At 38.0% G+C, this 21,728-nt stretch overlaps 1 protein-coding gene across 1 annotated transcript in view; it reads right to left on the bottom strand.

The window, feature by feature from the left end:
• Positions 1 to 2,652: 2,652 nt before the first annotated feature.
• The window catches only part of plch2a (phospholipase C, eta 2a), a 74,913-nt gene continuing 55,837 nt past the window's right edge, over positions 2,653 to 21,728 (bottom strand). Inside the window, exons 20-23 of the mRNA XM_088617548.1 lie at positions 21,277 to 21,423; positions 20,542 to 20,621; positions 11,973 to 12,306; positions 2,653 to 6,197 (exon numbers count right to left, since the gene is read on the bottom strand). Of these exons, the coding sequence (XP_088473674.1) occupies positions 4,486 to 6,197; positions 11,973 to 12,306; positions 20,542 to 20,621; positions 21,277 to 21,423 (2,273 nt within the window). The 3' untranslated portion in view covers positions 2,653 to 4,485. The remainder of the gene's footprint in view (positions 6,198 to 11,972; positions 12,307 to 20,541; positions 20,622 to 21,276; positions 21,424 to 21,728) is intronic.

Here is a 21,728-nt window from a genome sequence, read left to right as displayed (position 1 = left end):
GCTGTTCATGTCTAGCCCAGTTTAAAAAACAAGAAACATTTTTCAATATATTAATTAGAAGTTAGAGGGGAAAACAAAAACCAAATTAGAGAAATCTCAAAACAAGTAAAAGAACAAAAAGGTTCCTGACATTTGGGAAAAAGAAGGATCTTTGGCCAGTTATCAACACTGAAAGAGAAAACGCTTGTGCTTTGCAAGCAAATGCATATTTGTCCCGCTTCCCTTAGATGCTTATACTTGTTACAGGGATAAATGATGTTACATAGAAGATGCCACATTAATAAATGACAGCCACCTCTGGGAAACTCATATAGTCTAAGAGTGAGCCATTAGATTTGCCTTCAGCAGTTTTCTTCCCTTTGCAATACGTGATTGTTCAGTGCACAACAAGCTGATGTTTATTGTTTCTGACAGCCAGTCGTTAATAGGATACATAAGCAACCATCAATGAAGCTTTTGTCTTACTTGTAAAGCATGTTGCTTTTGGCAAATACATTCCACAACAACAAAAAAGGAAATTTAAATCATGAACCAGACAAGATTAAACAGGATTTCAGTCTCTATGGGTTCAGAAATAAATGTTTTTTTCAAAAACTCCTTTTTTAAAAAGCCAGGGCAGATTTATGGGAATTATAACAGTCAGAAATGCAACACAAATGTTTCTGACACCCGCCTCACCTTTGTTCCTGTGAAACGTTCAGGCAGGGCTTTAAGAAAATTTTCCATCAAGAAAATAATTGCACAAAAAGTTTATTTTTAATCTCCAGTGTTTCTTTGGTTCATTTTACACTTTTTAATTTGTCCACATGCCCAGACGTCCTTATCAAAGACACCAGGGGGTTTTCAACCCAAGTGACAACAACATTCCCTCAACTCACTGCATTCAATAGACTTCAAGTTGAGATTTGAGAGTGGAACTACATTTGCTAAATACAGATTTGAAGTAAGTTGGAGTGCTGCTGGAATTCTAATGAAGACATCTTTTGTGGGAGTGACAACAGGGGACAATTTCTGTCACTTGGCAAACTGCATAAATCTAAGGAAAGTTTGTGGTGCCACAGCGAGATCTAAAAGCCGAGATCATGCCGGTGGCTGTTGTCGTGGCAACCACAGCCTGAGTTCAACATCAGCCTTTGTCAACCTGTCACTTGGGATGGGGGGAGTTGGGTGAATAATTTTGAGTGTTCTAAAATTTATATTCACCCTTCTGCAATTAAGACTTGTTTAAAAGTTTTTTTTAACTACATACAGATGTGTTTGAGATGGGCCCAGTATTCCAAGAGCCAGCTCTATAAAATAAACACAGTGACAGCTGACGTTACCATACATAATCCACAGTGCCAGAAAATATATTCAATTACACTACACAAGCTAACTGTGTATTGTATGCAGTGTGAAACTAATCAAAATGTATTTAAATACAACAGAACTACATAATTCACAGCGTAAAAAATGATTCAACTATAGAAAATTGATCAAATAGCAATGTGCTCAATGTGCTGAAAACTTAGCAGTTTTAACAATTGTTTTCACACATTCTATACTTACCCCATTCAGAATTACAAACTGTTCCTTTACGTCTTGCCTCACAGCAACATCTCCTGTACTGCCCAGGCACAACGAGGATGGGGTGACGGACCTCTCCAGATCGCTCATCCATCAAGTCAATCTTTGATCTGCAAGCTCTATAGTGGCCCATGAAGTATTTGGCACTGAGAAGTGATGCCTTGTAGGAAATTCTGTTCACAGTGGGCACCTACTGTCCACACGCACTCTTCTATTGGTCAGGCTACTGTGGACAGTAGCTTCCATAGTGGTCAAGTAATATTGCAACCAAAAGAAAAGTATTTTAATGTCCAGTGCTGTTATTGAAGCAATTCAATGAAAAAGAACATATTAAACTGCATGCAGTATCCTTTTCAAAAAGCACACGCGGTACTTATCTACAGTATACAGAGTCAAGATAGGGCTATATTTGTGACAGTTTTTCAATTTCTATTTTCAACTAGATGATCCATCAAATCTCACAAGACATGGTAATACTAAATTGCTGCATTAGAAAAACAAAAAAAAATAAAACACCGGTTTAATTAAAAAGAAAATACAACTTTTTAAACAACTTTTCACAGAACTGTTTTTAAAATCCCTACAAAGTTCTGCGCTGTTCTAGTTTTCTCAAAGGGCAGGACAGCGTGTGCAAAAGGTCTTGAAGCCTTGAATTAAGGGTTAACAGAGGCATGTGGTCTCCAAGCTTGTATGCATTTGGTTGTCTTTCAGTTTAAAAAATAATTTTTCTGAAACAATTCAATGCAAAATTAGGTCGGAAAGTTAAGCACACATCTCAGAAGCCTCCTAAACTAGGTCAAACACAGATGTCACACTACTAAGAAGCTGTGACAGGAAATATGCCAGCAGGAGAATGAACTGCCTCGAAACAAAAGAGGGAAATGTTCTAGACTTCACCACTAGTCCTAAAAGAGTACTATGTTGTAAAACTGTGGATATAGAAAAACAAGATATTGGATGCTATCAAATGAAACTGAATCCTATCAAGAACATTCGCATATATAACCCAGCTCCAAATGAACCTTTCAAGAACGGGACAGCCTTTTTTTTTTTACGCGGACTAGTTGAGGAACACCTTCAAGCATATTTGTAAAGATTAAATATTTTATTTAGTGTTGATTTACATTAAGTGAATAAAAGTTCAGATATACAGGGTTTTTTGCATGTCATGTCTGTAAATATTTTATACAATATATGAAATGGGTTTTAAAAGTAAATGTACACCTATTTTAAAATACATAAATGACAAAAGAAAATTACTCATACCTAAAACATGTATCATCAAAAAAGTAAAAAAACAATGAAAAATGCAGTAATTTATTTATATGATCTCTAATTACATATGCTAAAGTTTAAATATTTTTTTCTAAAATTTCATACAGAAAACTGACATGGCAGTGCAAAACAGTACAAGTTAAGAAAGGTGCTTTACAGCATCTCATCAACATATAAAATACCATCTAAAATGACTCATTAAAATATCAGATGCAGAACTGATTGGCATATTCCACTCAACAAAACACTGAAAAGGTTTTTCATTTCCCCAACTAATTAAAAACATTGCAAGAAAACCTTTTCAAAATGAGATGATAGTGCATTTGTACCATGCAATGGGATTCGTACCGATTCTTGGGCAGTTCCATGGGTAATACAATGTTGGACAATACACAATCTTCCACTGTAGTTTTAACATCACAGAGGACTAATGAAAGGTTGTGAGCTGACATTTGTACATTGCACAACAACAGGTTGTACAGAACAATTCTCCATGTAATAGCTCGCTATAACCGAGAATGGGACAGATATTACATACAAGAATTGTATAACAGGATCTGAAAAAATGTATCAATTTATACAATTTATCCCATCGCAAGATGCATTTTTGCTGGGTTTTACAGTTCTAGTACAATCAAGTCTTTTAAAAATCCCCCCATTTACAGTATTGTTGTCAGTTGTCACATAAGAAACAATGACTCTAACAATCTGCTTAACTATGCGTTGCATTTTGTCTACTTGTAACCAGTGAATTGAAATCTAGTTTTAAAAAAGAAAAAAGAAATAAATGGACTACAAAGTTACGGCACCTTTATAAGAACTAGTCTAACGCTAAGTCTGTCATGACTCTTACATCTGGAATTCACCGCTGTAGAAGGGAGATTCAGGTAGGCTGGTTTTGAGGTCTTTTGAGCTCTTGTAACAGAGCTTTTATCGCCTTCCAGTGTAGTAGTACATACATCTAGAACAGCATGTGCAATGTATTTCTTACAGTAAAAACATAAATGCTTTTGAAAACAAAGTATAAGAAACTTTTATAGGGCCTTCCAGGCTTTGTGTCTTTCTGTCATAGTGGATAGGGTGAAAGCACAACATACATACCCGTCTCTGTAGTAGATGCAATGTATCCAAGCTTAAAAAGCAGACATCCGACAAGGTGAGAACTCACTATTTAAAGTGCCCTTAAAGCTATTTAACTATTATTTTAAGTCTTACAATTTGAAATATTTTAGTGATTTTTGTGCTGACCTAAGTGATATATTTGGACTACATTACTTTATGGTCCCTTTTACTACTCTCATACCTATGGATTAGGAATGATGCTATCAATCAAATTCAAAACAACAATTTGATCATTGGTAAAAGAAGACGTCATCTCCCGTGATGGTAAATCTTTCAGTTTAGATGACTAGATAATTGAAAGCACCTCTCAAGTCAGGTCACGGGACTAGATATGACATATTCAGTGCATGAAGAAAGAAACAAACATAATGCATTGAAGAACATCGGTTTTACACGTACAAAATCTTGCAGTATCAATTCCTTTAAAAATATGTCACAAAAAAAAACACCTTTGCTTATACTTTTTCGACACACATTACTGGACTCAGTTCAAGCATGGTTCAAACAGTTCAGCCTTCTTTTTCAAAGCTTCAGCATGAAGAATACCTCCGTGTCAGGTGCCTGGGGATTTGGGTCTTGAGGAACAGGGGGGAGCTGGCTGAGAAGGTCCAAGTTGGCACACAGGCTCCTGGCCACAGAGCAGGCTCCCTCCGGGTTCCCTCGCTCTTCGATGGGACTGCTGTTCTGCTGGGTCAGGCTCTGCAGCCTCTGCCTCTCCTGTGCCTGCTTGGCTCTGTTGGCGATGTAGCGCACCCTGCTCTGGCTCCTGGAGGAGGACCTCCGCAGCAGGCAGACCTCCTCCCCCTTCTCATCCTCTGCCAGTGCCGATGAGGCAAAGTCTCCGGCGGTGAGCGGCTCCACGGCGGTCAGCCTCTTGAGCTGTTCCGTCAGGTCGTCCGGGGTTTTCTGGGGCGGTTTGCGCTGACCCCTCATGGGCCGGGTGATGAAGCTCCGACTGATGCTCCTGTACTTGCTGTCAAAGTTGCAGGCAATGTCATCTGAGGTCAGGTCCCCCAGGCTCTTGGACTTGGAGCTGCTGTCCACATCCTTGACAACAGGCGCAGGGGACTTCCTAGCAGCCGAAGCTGACTGCTTGAGGCCCTCCATGTAAAGCCTGCTCCAGGTGTGCCTCCTCTGCATTGGCCTGCCAGGGTTGCGAAGCTCCTTCCCCAAGGGTCTGGGCTGTAGCTCATCTTTCATTTCACTCATGTCCTCAGTTCGCAAGTTAGGATTGGACTTACTTTTACTAACCCTTGAAATCTCACACCCCGTAGCGGCAGAACATGGCCAGTTGACCGTATTAGTCATGAATACTTCCTCAGAATCCTCCCGGGAGCCACTTAGGTTTGTTAAACTCTTCCGGGCCAAGTTTGGCAAGGATAGGTCAATGACGGTGTCAGTGGAGGATATGCTAGACGATGAGGACACGCTGTCCCTGTGGTTGCGGTTATCGAGCTTGCTCCACAGCCTATCGTTCATGGTGACATCAGTATAGACCTCGGGAACAGGTGACTGCTCACTCCCAGAAAGAGCTGCCCGAACATGCCCTTCACTTTTCGTTCTGCGCACCAGTGTACGCTGCCTAACCTGCAGAGTCTGAGGTTGTTCTGTGCTAAGAAACGCCTTCCCAGCCTGTGCTCTCTGAGAGCTGTTGCCTGAGGAGACAGTGTTATTCATGAAAGAAATCTGCTGATGTGTTTGGTTTAGCTCAGTCTTAAATTCATTTCCATCTTTACCTGCTGCTATAGTTTTACAAACACCTGTTCCATTATCTTGAGGTGGACCATTCAATTGTACAGGGGAATTACACAAATGGGACTTCATTCCAGTCTCTTCAGCAATAGTTAATGGAATGTTTTTAATTTTTTCTTCAACCCATTTCACATCATTGCTTACTTTCTCGATTCCAGGATCAGGGGTAACAGCAGAAGTCTTTTCTGAATTAGTTGTACTCTTGACACCTTCCTTTTCTGGGGTTAGACAGGTATTTCCCTCTTGAAGTAGCAGAGAGGGGGTTACAGGTTGTATTGCTGAATGACACAAAGAAGCAGGAGCTTTAGGAGGGTTCATCTGTGAGACAGTGGCCTCCATGACTGAGTGGGACGAGGTGGAGATGGAAGCAGGACTAGAAATGAAGATGTGATTTTTCTCCTCTGAGAAGGACGTCTCTTCAGCAATGGTTTCCAGGGTGTACATTGGAGAGACGGGTATGTGCAATGAACTGGTGAGGCTATCTGCAGGGAAAACAAAGGTTAAAATAAGTTAAATTAAAATGGAAATCCCTACTGTATACTGATTATACAGGCAGTACAGTGGGCAATATTTCATTTCCAGTCCTGCTGAGCAAAACTTATAAACAGTTACACTAAACAGAGTATCATACAATGGTGGATAGCACTTTTATTAAAATGCAATATCATTGAAACAAGCAATTAATAACACTGATTCACTGTTAAATGGATATTTAAAACTTGAAAATTATTTTGAACACCGTAACCTGAAAACAAGAAAACAGTTTGAGGAAAACAAAACTGTCTAAATATGATCATGGATTTACGGTATAAGACAAACAGATGAAATCTTTTCCATACTGTCACAGCACAGATGCAATGAAATTCAGGCAAAACACAGACCTTGACACACCATAAGATCACTACAAACCATATTTCATACCCATGCTGTTCACACATGGCATGCTTGAATAGCTTCTGTCTTATGTGAAACTTAATGAATTAAAATGTAATGAATGAGTCCCTCACCATATTTTTATAGACAAAAATAATCCAAATACGAAATAACTCCCTTGGTAGTACAACAAATTAAACCTTCTGCGCAATTCAATTTTTAACTGTTAACCTTCAAAGCCAAAAATTATATACATGTTAATGAATCAAAGCTGGCTTCCAAAACTGTGCTGAGTTTCGTGGATGGACGATAATCTATAGTATCTGGTCCAGAAAGGAACACCAACATTTTTTCTCTCATAAGAGATGACTCCGCAACATCTGTAAGTAACTGTAACTTACCCTGCGACTATAAATTGTCATAAATTAAAAACGTATCCTGACAGATATTAAATAGAAGAAAATATTCATGCCCCCATATGCTTACCATTCCTTTAACACCAAGACAATGTGACACATTAAATATTTGTTTTTATTGTCACCCCAAGATACCTTGTGAGTTGTGGGAATTTATAAAAGAAAATGGAAGCAAAGTGGCTGAAGGGTGTATTTCACTTCTCTTAGAAAAAAGTTTATCAAAGAGAAAAGTCAAGTATAAAATGAAAACATTTGAAATTACTACTTTTTTTTCCCCCACTTTGCATTCTTCTGTGGTTTTCCAGAAAAAAAAATAATCGACTGAGTGTTTGCTTTGGATTTGATTTTTTAAAGGGTAATATGATGAAAGAAGAAGAAGAGAGACGCAAGCAGGCCATGCATAGAAAAAAAACAGAACAGAGGAAACAGATTCAAAATTTCTTTACCTTGCTCTTGGTCATCCTTTCAATTCTGCACTAGAGACAGAGCGCATGTGAATTGGACAGAACAAAAGGGAGACAGTTTAGCAACACAAGGAGGAAGAAGAGGAATAGGCTCACGGGAGACTGGCTTCCACAAACCTCACAATTCTGAATTTAATTTTGTCTGTTTTCAACAGCTTTGGTCAATTTTTGGTCTCGGGATGGAAGGAGAAGATTTTTTTTTCCCCAGTTGTTTCGGGAACTCATGGCTTTGAACAGAAGAACAGGCAAATACAAGCCATCTGCCACTCTAAGTCTTATCTTTCAATTAGCCAGCTTTTCAAGTTAAATTGTGGCTAACAAAACAGCTTACTATGACAAGTAAACTCCTGACACTAAAGAGAATATACTGTAGAAAGCACCACCTATGGTGTGAAAACTGCCACATTGTGTGGATTTTACAGACAAAAATGCTCATCTTTGTAAAATTGCATCAATCTGCCCAAACCTTTCTTTAAAAAGAGCCTGCCGTGCACAGGAAAATCAGTAAAACTCCCCTTAAATTATAAGGTTTAAAATCTTTTAAATGATTATCAGTACAATCCTGCTCATTGAACACAAACAGAACCCATGTATGTTATGCACCTGGAGAATTGGTAAGCATTCCTTAAGAGTAAACCACAGAGATTGCTCACGGCCTCAGAGACCAATCGTTAATACAGATGGAGTGGTTCTCCAAGCAGCTGCAAACCCCCATTCCAGTTCCCTGAGTAGTAAGTGCAGCATTGGCCTTGAAAGTACAGTCACAAGATCTCTTACTGCACAGTTTTGGCTGTATTCCCTTTCATAAATATTTGGTCTATTCAAGCTTTATTAATCCCATCTGTCCATACTTTGAAGGAAGCACAATACTGCTGGCAACATTTCAAAAACAATTGCTATAAATAAAAAGTAGTGTGTGTTTAACACTCCTGTATTGCAGATATTAACAACATGCCATTGATGATAATTCAGAGTTTGGTAAAGAATGTTTTATGTACCCACAAACTATACTGGTATACTGTAGATACTGTTTCACCCAATGTTGAGATCATTTTGAGATCAAGGAAATCAACTCTGTGATCATACTGATAGAGGAAGGGTACCTTGTGTTGTGTGCAGTAGCACTGTACAAACCTAGTTTTAGAACTACTTTTCAAGATTAAAGACCACAAATAATATGAGAAGGTCTTCTAACAATGGATGAATATTTTTTTTAATTGGAATTGCATATAAAAATATTCTAACTCATTCTCATGTGCATAAATAATATGATTGCCTGGTTTTTATTGCACTTAGACACTGTAAATGACAAGACCTTTGCTTGCCAATGTTGAAATTTGCTGGCAGGAAGGTTCTGAAAATGCTTCCAGTACAGTGGCTGTTGTTCTACAGCTTTTAAGAAAGAATATATTTTCCTCTCCTGAAAATAAGCATGATTAATGAAAAATATGCAATGCAAGCTGCTGGGATTCCAACCCAGAATCCAACAGTTTTTCTACTGTAGGTAAGTGTAACTTTCGTACACCTCTACACCTGGGAGAAGTGTTAAACCAATCCAGGTAAAGTTTAAGTAGACTGATGTATCACCTCTCCACAGCCTTAACATGCTGATAATTTAATGAGACATAGATAATCTAGTGGATTCCAAATCTAAAGAAGAGAATTGGGATTGAAATCATCGAAATAATGCAGGATCATAAAAGACATGAAAAAGAAACAAGAACATGACTAACAGACAAAATAATACACTGGAAAATGAAGAGACCCTTTCTGGTCCTCCTTGTGAAAAAAAAAAAAGTTAATATTGATAGTCAGCTGCACATTTTGTTCCAGTTTGACTGTTCATGTTTCTTGAACATTTCACTTGGCTTGTCTGGCCAATTAAGTGTAGTCAGAAGATCTCCCACTATAGTGTTTGGCTGCTTTCCCTTCCATAAACATTTGGTTCATCCAATAACTCACAACCCCTTGGTCTTTAATAATAATTTTAAACCATCTAAAAACCTATGGGGACCGTTTCAAGAGCAATCATTGCAAATCAGCAGATGTGAGCCCTCAGAGATGCTGGATATACATCACTGATGGCATTCCATTTGGCTGTGCATACTTAAACTTTAAGCAAAACCTTCAACTTTCAAGAGTTCAGCTTATTCCTCCCACACCCAGTCAGCTTCATAATGACCAAGCCAGGGTGTCTTGTGATCTGATTACCACAATGTTGTACATTTTGTGTACTGATTACCCTCTTGTTTTACATTTTGGACACTTCCAAATTCAAATTCTCCCACCAGGATGCAGAACATCTGTCACAGTATGCTTGCAGTTTTCTCATTGTCTTACCATGCATTTAGTTTGTATTATGTTTGGAATATGCTTTACCAGTGTTTTTATGCAATATTATATTTCTATTGTGATTTTACCATGGTAAACAGCATTGCCTCTATTAATACCCATGAGATGGGAAAGTGATGAAACCTTAGCCAGAATATTTTGTGCCACCCAATGGGGTGAGTGAAGATGACATAGCGATACTTTCAATCAAAGATCATAATTAACATGATCAACTAACAAGAATCAAGGAAGATCTGAGCAGAATGATTAACTTTACCCACATTGTACATGGTATGCTTTAACTAGACTTGTTCAGAAGTGCTCTTTACAGTAAATGCCTTATATACAGTAGAGTCTTCTATCTCTGGTTTATTAGCTTTGTGCAAATTGACAAAAATATATTTTTTAACTGAATGTTCTGCTTTTATGTTATGTTATGTGCTCACCAACAATAGTTCACTGCTGTGCTTCTGAAGATCTAATTCAAATTCTCAAGGCATGACTTGGGCTTAATTCGGTGCACATTTATGATTCTTTAAAAGAAAACCAAATCAAAGCTTGTTCCTACTTGGCGTTCTAATATAATAAAGACAACTAAAATATAAGGATAAGCTAGTAGTTTTTAAGATAGGAAAAGTATTTCTTACAGCACATTATGAATGGACCTTTATAGTAACTTACCTACAATTCCATCTGATTTATTTAAAACAGTAAAATGTTTGTTGTCCAAAAAAAGATAAAATTAATTGAAGAAACTGATCTGACAGAGTGGTCCAATACCCATAATGGCATGTGACTTATCAAATCTTACATTCAGAGGTAAATGCATTTCTGAACCCATTTTTCATTGTTGCATATTGTGTTTTACTCTTAAAACCTCAGGTTTACTGCTTTTCTCAGGATTTGTAAGATTTGCATTTATCTTTAAATATATTTTGTGAGAAGGTAAAAGTCAACACTTGAACTAAGATTTCATTTTTTGATTCGTCTTTTGCAGTTTGTAACAGCAATTTGTTTCTGCATTAAAACTACAATGCATTTTACAACACACGAAAAATGGGAGAAGAAAATGAAAAATCTAAATGTGGCAATAGGCTATTCTAGAAAGTGTCTAATCTCAAACAAAAATGAGAGAAAAAAAATACTGTGAAAGAAATCCCAATGCACCCAACTACAGTACACTATCAGTCCAGACACACTAGTACTACTGTGGAATTGTAAGCAAGAGCACTACAGCTGGGTTAACATGATGGTGTCTGAGATGATGAGCAAAGTATCATTAAACTGCATCAGAAGTTGATGCTTAAAGTCACATGGGAAGCTGTGGACCATGGCAGAGCCATTAAAAACATGTCTTGATCTTCCGACACCACCACGCAAACACGATGAACTTTGCACAGGGCATCTAAGGGTAGCAGGGAGACTGCAGGGAATGGCTAAGGCATCAGTCAGGTCTTACCAGTGAAGAATATGGGAGATTTACTGCGAATTTCCTCCATTTTTTGAACAAAGAGAGCATTCATCTCGCGTTGCAGCGTGCCCACTGCCCTGCGTCTGTTGTCAAGCTTGCGGATGGGCACCTCAGGACTGCTCAGACTGTCCAGGCTGCTCGAGTCGGTATCAGAGAGGCTGTGGCCATTTGAGGCTGCCTTCACCAGGTTGACGGTACTGCCATAGTTGGGCTGAGGTGGGCACTGCCAGCGCAGCTTGGCCTTGCTTTCCAGTGCACGCCCTGCAGGGGAGGTGGCCCTCCTTCTGGGCACGCTGCAGGAGCGGGCATTCCTGGCGGAGGCATCAGTGGAGTGGGGGTAGCCATGGACCTCCAGGGCTTGCCTAGCGTCAGGCCTGGGCTTGGGCCTAGCCTGAGGTTGTGTTCTCACAGGCGTCTGTCTCTCTCTCTCTATGGGGGGCTCTTCCCTCCTCGCCTCTGCTGACTGAGACTTAAACTTCTTCTCCATGCTGGGGCTCTCCTTCGAGCCAATCACACATTTTATGCAGTTGGTAGCCATACCAACCCTCCCAGAGCCATTCATGGCCACCCGGGCAAAGACGCCCTGCTTTTTGTCCAGAGGGTCTTGAACGCGGACCCTGTTCGCCCGACGGAGTGGCTCGCTCAGTGCCCCCCTGTGGCGAGGCAAGTCTTTGCCCCTGCCCTCCTGAGAAGAAGCCTTACCTTTGACGCCCTCAGGATGTAGCTCCCCGTTGGTACCGTCCTGTGGGCCTGGTCCAGCTGAGATTGCCTCCTGGTCCACCCGAGGCTGAGAGGCGTCTTCCGACTCCCTGTCTTCGCTGGCACCCTCTGAGCTATAATCTTTGGTGTCGATGGAGATCTCCGGAAAGCCCTTCTTTATTTTCTGCTGGCCCTTGGTGGGGGCACTGGCCGTCCTGCGCAAGAGGTGGGCGCCGAACGTGTGCTTACGACTGAGCTGTGCAGCAGCATGGCTGTCGAGGGAAGCTTGCTTTGGGTTTCTGTGAAACAGCCCTTTTATGCCAATGGCTGGTCTGGCCTAAAAATAGGGGAAAAACAACTGTTACAATACAATAATATTACAATCCTCAGATATTTTCTATCTCCAAGACTTGCCAAGTATGCTACATTTTAACAGCAGAAGCAAATGCACGCGTAGGAAGAATAAGGTGAGATATTGCACCCATTTTGTCCACTGAATATCCCAACTTTACTCCCACGTTTCCTGCATTTTCTCCAATGGGCAACAAATATCCTTAAACGCAAGTGTGAAGAAGGATAGAAGAACCTCACATGACATTCATACTTGCTGGCTGGTTTTTCTTGACTTTGATTACAAGACTGTACTGTACAACACCATGCAAACACCTCAACCAGCAAACTGTGGGAAAAGCGAATACATTAAAGGAGCAGGGGGATGAAAGAAGAGGGGAAACCATTTTCTATTATTTGAGTCAATCAGTGTTGACGTCTTAATAGAAATTAATATTTCCAGACCTCTACGATTATTTAACATTGCGACTTGAAGGCTGGAATACCCAAACACGAACTTACAAGATTTGCAGGTTTTGTAATACATATGGAAATATTACCTGATAGCTATGTCTAGCTTCTCCATGATTAAATATACAGTAGTGCTGAAGTATTTAATACATATCCCTTTCAACTTATTCTCATGTAGCCATATTAGTTTGTAGGGAAAGGTTTAATACAATGCTGATACTGAATGATACCGAGGGATTTGTACTACAGACGCCTGAGAGCTACAGTTAAGATCTTTGTGTACAGCCTACATTGAAGCCGAGACAAAAGCTAACTATTCTGCTTTTCTCCAATGATATAGTATCCCTGGGATTCTGAAATGATTGTGCTGAACTTTATCCAACTAGGCCCAGAATGACCTGTTTCTCTTTCTTCTGCATTCTGGATCAACTCGCATCACAAGACTATCGTGTAATTTTGCTGCTGTCCAGTTACAGCACCACAGAAACCTAAGCTCAGCGTGGTGGACAGTGATATTCTGAGGGTTAATATGCAATATGATGAGGAAGTTTGGATCAAAGGCCTGTCAAACATTCTCCTAAGATTCACACCAGTTGAAGTACAGTATCAATTGTATGGGATAATACGGTATTTCAATGTCAGTATGCTTGACTATAATGCTATAATGATTCAGTAAGCATACTTGAGCACTATATTAAAATAAAGCTTCCTTAACTACTCTCACTAAGTCTGCATATGAAGATACTTTATTTTGAAAGATTTCAGCTAGAATTTCTAATAATGTTTGAATTTGTTCTCATATCCTAAGTGACACAACAAAACTAAGTGTGGTTAAGATTAAACAAAGCAATATATGACTTCCACACGTACATATTCTTGAATGAGGACTCTTGAACTGTGTACTGTATCTGCTACCCAGACCACAGTGCTTTCCAACCTCAGAGCTGGGTTTCTTCTTGGTTTTGTTCAACCCTAGTTCTTAGACACAGCCTGATTAATTCAACTTTCTATTGGGTATTTTTATTCAATATCAACCATTGACAAAATTCTGAGTTTCCAAACTTCCTTCATTCGGATGAGAATTTTTTTTAATTTGGCTAACAGGTAACCAACCGGACCTCTGCAGCAGGATAACGCAATGCTTGTTGTTTTGGGAGTATCTGATACAGTGTCATTCCCTTTTGCATCTGTTCATCATAGACTGATCCCATGTTAAGAGGTGCTTAGACAGAAACAAGGGAGCAAATGCTTAATAAACAAGCTGAGAAGAGACTGCATAAAGATTGAAACTAGGACAGCACCACCAGAATGGAAACCAGCAGACACAGGGGATCTACAGGTGAATGGTTCCCAAACCAAGCCCTAGAGTAAGTTGAAGAGTGGCTGTTTTTATGAAACTGAGCTGTCCGTTTCAAAGTAATTTTTCTTTTAATGAATCCTGTTACATGTTACACTCCACAATTTTAACTGTACATTTGAGGAATGTAATACTATATTTCAAATTACATATGGGTTTTATAAATAGTTATTTTTGGACATTCCCCTTAGTGGTATAGTGCAGTTTCTCAAACCAGATATAACAAGCTTATCTCTTCAATGAAGATCCCATTGAAGTGTTGAATCAAGCATGGAAAAATCAAATATCTCTGGACATTAAAAGTTCATGTAAAAAATACAAAAGGAGTAGCAAATTCTGTTACATTTGTCACGTTGCACTGATATTTGACAAAAAATATTTTAAAACAGTGCTTCTTAGGAAATATTATTTCATTTGGGAAAAGATCTAACCTAAATGAGAGAAGAGGTTTAGTGATTTTGAACTTGGCAAGGTGAAATAATGACTGTAACATAGGTTTTTATGATTGCTCCGTACTTCTGGAGTTACTAAAAGAAACAATAATCAACTGAACAGTTCAGAAATAACTTATACATTTCTGATATGTAAAAATAACTTATTTTTTATCACCTGAGACTAGCAGCCTGTATTTCAGTGTGCACATTAAGTAAAACTATAGTTAGCGCAGCTTTGCTGGTGATTCAAGAATGTTATCCAAGAAACTCTATGGCAATTCTGTTGAACTTCCAGCTAGTTCAGGCTGGACATATGTTTTGCTTTGTAGACTTTTTACATTCTGGCACACGTCTCAGATCACAAGACTGGTTTATGTAACAAAGTTGCTCTTCTCTGGCACCCTTTGAGAAAGAGCAGTGCTGGATGATAAAACATGATCTGCACACATGTTGCATCAAACAACATGAAGTTTGTTTGGTCTATGGGGTGGGTGGCATCCGTTTTATTGACATGTTTTCAAATGCTTCATCACTTGACTGTTACCTATAATATTGTGTAACTGTTGACATGCTTTATGATCAAGATCAAGAAATTGCAGTTAGCACTGACTGCTAGCTTGATAAGAGAGAAACATTATCTAGGCAGTCCTTTCAAAAAACAAAACAGCTATAAAATAGAGGAGACATACCACTTTATTTAATCAGTATACCGTGTTTGGCAAACATCGCAATGATGACGAAGACCTGAGAACTAGCACAAATGGATTGTGAAAGATCTATGAATGTAGTGGATGGTGACTATATACCAATGAAAAAATGACAAGACGGTACACTCTTACCAGAGTAGAACAATTTTGCATGCAAAGATGGCTTTTCATTACAACCACCTGATGGCGCAAAGTATAAAAAAGTAAAAAAAGAAAGAAAAATAGCAGTGTGTTCTTAGTGGAGTTTATGTAGATGAATCAGTTATGTATATAAAACCAGTGATAAAGCAAACATAACAAAACAATATTTTATAACAAACACAAACAGTATTGGAAGTCAACTGATTAAGGGGCCAAATAAAACAAGGAAAAAATGGCCCCCAAAAGTCACTGGTTATCAAACAAAAATGCATGGTAGGAGTTTGTACAACTCTTGTTTGCAAAAGCTCAAACAGATGTCAAGAGAAGAAAATTCTGCCTCAAAATTCTAAAATAGCAGTGAGATCCAATGCTAAAAGTCTTTAATCTTTGCCTGAATAATTTTTCAAGGTGTTTTTATTCTAATTTTGTATTTAGCATTATGCAGTTACTCTTAATAAACTCTATGTGGAATTTTTGCCCATAGAGGTCATATTCTAACCATTCAACAAACATTTTTGTTGCCCAGTAAAAGCGTCTGGTGATGAGTCCTGTGAATGTGACTGAGAGAACTCCACAGGACTGAAGATGGACAAGCAGACTGAGAACGCAGTGAAGTACAATGTCTCACACATTTTTACATCTTTGAGGTGATTCACGATGCAACATTCAAGGTTGAATTCCACAATAACATGCCACAGGGTGATTTTATTTACAAGGCTATACTAACACAATTTGCATTGGGGATTTTGTTGTTGCTTTGGCTTTGATTATAGTATAAAACTGTAAGGAAGAGCTTTCAGACCAAAAACAAAACTTGAGCCACATTAATCCCAGGAAATGCACCAGTAGCTAATTAACTAACATCCTGTTTTTTACCTCCATCTGTCAGTCTCAACATTGTTCATTTAAGAACTGAAAGTCTTAAATTCTAAACAATTATTCACTGTCCTCATACTTAATTATTCAGTTTGCTACGCAGACCAATAATACCAAAATGTTCCAATTAATATATCATTCTGAAGGACTTAAAATCACCCTGTGTCAATTATTAAAACAATGCAGAAGTAGATCCAAGTGGGGATGCCCAGAAACAGGTAAGACACCTTCAGCTGCTCATTATCAAACTGTACTGTATATGAAGCTGGGAATATAATAACTCACAATTTGTCTGTTAAAACCCCTTTCTTTTGGAAATTGTTTGTTTTTATTGGCAGAACTAAAGCAAAACCTCTAATGCATACTGTAAGGCTATATTGCTTTTGTCAAAAACTTTTGTATGATTAAACAGAAACAGTTTGCCTGTGTGTGCTTTCTTGGATTCAAATCATTTTGTTCCAAAACATCAATGGAAAAGACAATCATATTGAAAAGTTGACAATCCCTTCTAGGAGTCTGTCCTTGTTATTGGAGTAATAACATATTTGAGAAATAACATTTATGTAAGCATTACTAGGTACTGCCTTGCACTTAGTGTTATTGTATAAGGATCAGAACTAATATTAAGATCTTGTATTTGTCCTGTGTCATGACCATGGACAGACATTATCATCTCTGTGAGAAGGTTATGAAAAGGTTCCTCAAAATAAATAATTTATCTTACAATATTTAATTTTCTTTGTAACCCTTACAAACAGTCCTTACCTGATATTACAAAATTTAGAAAGGGTTATTGTGAGTTACCATACTCCTACTTGAAAGCTATGTATATAAAACTGGTGGGAAACAAAATACAATATGTAAACTGCATATTATTCAGCACATACTGCATGATGAAATTTAGACCTTCTATTGGATGGCCAGCAGTAAGCTTGTAATGACTTTGAAAAGATTGTTAGGTTTTCTGGGCTCTTAACTTCCCAGAGATTCTCAGCAGTAAAGTGTTATCTGAAACAAGCATAGATGTCTTACTATATATCTGAAGAAGTTTATCCTTTTAGTACCATGATCTTAATTAGAAATGTATTGCTAGCTATTTACAATACTGCTCCTTGAATTTGGTCTAGCTGATCTCACTGATAATACAGGCTAGCACAAACAATTTGGAGCAGTTTCATTATAAATGTCTTTCTTTGCAATCTATTTTTCAGAATCACCTGCTGTGGATAGTCAAAACAAAGTACTGACAAAGTTAAAAAAAACAAACCCTGCAAACTGCACCAAACATCACTGAGAATCTCTTCAAGTTAAGTTTAAAAGATCAGAATGAGTGCTGCCTTGCTGTGAAAGCCCTTCCTTGTTCAATGACACTGGATCTACTTTTAGAGATGGGGAGGCTCTCAGGTGCAGCTCTTATGGCTATGAAGCAACTCATGTATCTTATGAGCTGACATCTTGAATACTAATGGGTCATGTCAAGGCTGGTCTCTGGAGTGGGACTGTGGGCATGCAAGGTGCGGTTTGGTTCTCACTACACCTGTCCTGAGAGACATGTGGGGCACCTTCAAGGATCCTAACATTTGTCTGCTTCTAAAAGTAGTGATAGGATAAAGAGAGGGTCCACTGAAATCACAAACAGACAGAGGGGAGAGAGAGATAAGAGAGAGACAGAAGAGAAAGAGAAAAAACATAACTGTACAGACAACTGCAGCAATAGAGTAGAAGATGATCAGGCACAGACTGGAAAGGAGAAAAATACAGCAAGAGCATCCTACGCAGACTTTGTAATGTGTTACAGTGTGAAAAAGACAACGGCATTTTGTACAAAGACACTCACAACTACCACCTCGGCAAAGTCAAAAATGGGCGACAAAAAACCCGAATGAAGATAATGCCACTACTTGTGCTATCAACTGCCATATTTTCAGTTAATCTTATCCTTACTAACCCAAAAAATTAGAAGCGCTCACTATTATAAAAGACAAAATAAAGCAGCATTAAAGGGATGTTTCTCAAAGCAATCTGTAAGAAACTGCTGCCAAAGGAATCTTTGCAATCTAACTTGGTCTCATTAGCATTTAGCAGACGGTATTTGTTATGAGATGCTGCCAGCAGATGCTCGCATTTAATAAAGGTAACTTCATTTCCATTTTGTTCAGGGAGAAAAGCGCAAAAACAAACATCCTGGAGAACAACAGTCTGCCTTCAATTCAGGTTTATAATATGAGAAGCTGTGTTCTTTAGTACCTCAAATACTAAGATCTTCCTCATAATCCATCATTTTTTAAAACAATGCTCGATTTAAAATTTGAAACACAGCCTTCACACCCTCTGCCAGGAATACAAAATGAAGTGAGCAATAATGAAGAAAACCTTTTTAATCAAGTACTTCTTTCTGCCCCTGTGTTGGGCTTTATTCATGTGCCTGTAAACTCACGGGGACTCTAAACAGCATGATCAGAACACTTGTACCAGGCATTCCAAACAATCATTGCATCCTCAATTCCCCTAGATGTGCAGCTTGAGGAAAAACGAGCTAAGTTATAGATGCAAATCACTCTTTTAAGTATGACTTTGCATGTACACCAAACCTTTTTGCTATTTAGAGAATATACTATTCATAGACCTTTGGATTATAATGTTGAATGCCACCCTCAAGCAATTACTTAAATATTGAAAAAATACTTATAGGTTAAAACTGCAAGACCGTTACAATCAAGCAGAGAATAGCACCATTTAAAGCGCGGTTTATATTGGAATTAAAACTTTATACTGAATTTTAATTAGGACACAATGGGTCTTATTGCTGCAACATATCCTTGACCCATTTATTGTCTTTGCAGTTATAAAAGGTGTTTTGGACTTGAGCCAAATGATGTAATGTATAAAAAAAGCATTTTGATACCTTAGGCTACTATTTGTATATGTTGACAAGCATTTATAAATTACATTTAAAAACTGCAATGCTGTTTTTATCCACACTGTGCTCAGCTACAGCACAGGCATCCTGGCTTCCACACTTGAGTCAACAGGAGTATCCAATTTGCTTAATACTACTATATTTAATTAAGTTATTTAGACTTAACCTCTTATATAGCCTGCAAAGCCATTTTGTTTTTTATCATACAGAGCTCTAAAATAATTTAAATTATTGTTTTAATGTTTTTGGATCTCACTGCTGTCTGAAACACAGCTTATTCTTCAACTTCGATCTGATTGAATGTGCTACCATGTATAAACCAGCAAGATAGATTCATTTTCCTAAGAGGAAAGGTAACAGTGGTGTCAGGCAGAGAAGACACTCTCCACCTGATATTCAGAGTTTTTCTACCTACCATTAAACAGATGCTTGGCAAATAAAACAACCTACTTTGAAAAGGATTTTATACATCCAAGTATGCATGAAGTTTACATCAGTAGATGATCATTTCTACTTAAGTGTCTAATTATACATTAACCCCATCTCCCTAACCAGCTTTGAGCAGATACTGTATAGGCACTATCCTTTGAGACTCCCTTCCCATTGTGACACACAGTACAAACAGCAGGACTGGTGTCCACCTTAGGAAAGACCTCATTGATAATCACACCCATCTTTGTTAGCCAGTCACTATGGGACACAGATGTGCAGCAACTTGAGAATTTCCCCAATACAATAGAGCAGCCAAACATGATCATATGAGGACAGTTATACCTTCTGTCACATTAGTGGCTTCTTACTATCCTCATGGTATCATACTAGGCTTATGATTTTATTTTTTTATTTCTATTATTACAATGACAAGTTGAAAGTTTTAATACATTTATAAACAGTTTCTAAGAACTATCAGAATGACTGTGAATGAATTCAGTACAATCTTTTAGAAACTATCATTTAACTAAAACATTTTCTACTAGAAAGCGGATTAGCGTAACAAATACCCAAACATCAGATGCAAAATCTAAACATACAATTTTCTAATCTAAACAGAAAAATTGTCATTTATTGTAACAGACAAGCATAAATAACTGAAATGTTCATTGAATTATCTTGGTCATCGTCAAAGCTGAAAGAAAAAAACCATTCAATATGAATGGTCAAATTAAACTTGGTAGAGATATCTAATACACTTCATCAATACCATATACTGTATATTCTCACCTCTTGAAATATTTTATTAAGAAATGTATATGGTTACAAATCTCAAAGTAAAATCTGCGATAAGTGACAGTGATGTGCAGTTGTGCTGAGCTCCCAAACTTCATTGTGTACCTACCTTACCAGTGATGTCATTCACAGCTACATGAACAAAGATGGAAGCCTCTTCCATACCTTCTAAATAAACATGCCGGTAACCTGAAAGCACAGATGGATGTTTAGCATTTAAGGGTGTTATTTAAATATATTCAGTGAAATAATACAGAATAATAACCTTTATTTCACATTCACAGTGTGAAACAGCAAATCATCTCAAGATAATTTACAACAAGGCAGACAAAACAGACGGGTCTACACAAAAAATATAGGGATTTAAAAAAAAAACCTAGAGTATGGAAATAATTTTAAAGACCAGTAGCGCTGCCGACTCAGATTAGCAAACCCAAAATTAAAATTAGGTAGGCCAGTATTAATGATAATTATGATCTACATTAACAACCACAATAAGTAAGCTGATTATCTTGGCAAGCTGTAACCTATTGTGGAAGCATGTGTGTGATACACTGTCTGGGTACACTGCTATATCATGATGGTAGATAGGACATGAACATAATGATAAAGTGATCTTGACCCAGTATTTCAAAACATCTACAGTTATTGAACAGTTCTTTCTTATTACTTCAGGGGATACTGTATGTCTTCCTTAAAGGTTTTTCTTTTCCTTTATTCATTCTGCCAGTAAGAACAACAATTTCGTCTTTATGAATTGAAGCCTCAACATGTTAAAGACACAATTGTTTTGCCGAAGTTGAACTGCAGGAACGTTTGCACAGACTAATAGCAGCCAATGCACCTGGCATGATGCTGTTAAAAGCTATTGTCCTTTGCCCAATGAAGTCTCTGCCAATTGGGTCATGATCCCACACCAGGAAGCGAACCAGAGCTATTTCAGGCATGTGAAGAGTGAATACCAAAGTCTCTTCCCACATGGGGTTAAAACCTGTTGTGGAAAAAGAGATAAAAGCAGGGTATTTTTTATTGCAATAAAAAAACATTTACAATTGTGATTGTTAAATTTAAATCAATATCTTTAGACAAACACGGATACAGTACATCATTATCAACAGTAAGAAACAGGGGTCACAAGTTTAAGCTACAGGGCAGTGCATTTAAAGCTATTTATTTTACATTAAAAGTTGTGAGAAGCTGGAACAAGCTTCCGAGCCACACTCCTGAAGCTGATTATCTGGCTTCTTCCAAGACACAGTTGTACGATATCCTTGGATCAATAAATTACAAAAAAAA

The sequence above is a fragment of the Lepisosteus platostomus genome, chromosome 23, assembly GCF_059453375.1.
Source record: "Lepisosteus platostomus isolate fLepPlt1 chromosome 23, fLepPlt1.hap1, whole genome shotgun sequence".
NCBI lineage: Eukaryota > Metazoa > Chordata > Actinopteri > Semionotiformes > Lepisosteidae > Lepisosteus > Lepisosteus platostomus.
Note: the sequence above shows the minus strand (reverse complement) of the source record. Positions and strands in the feature narration are given on the sequence as shown.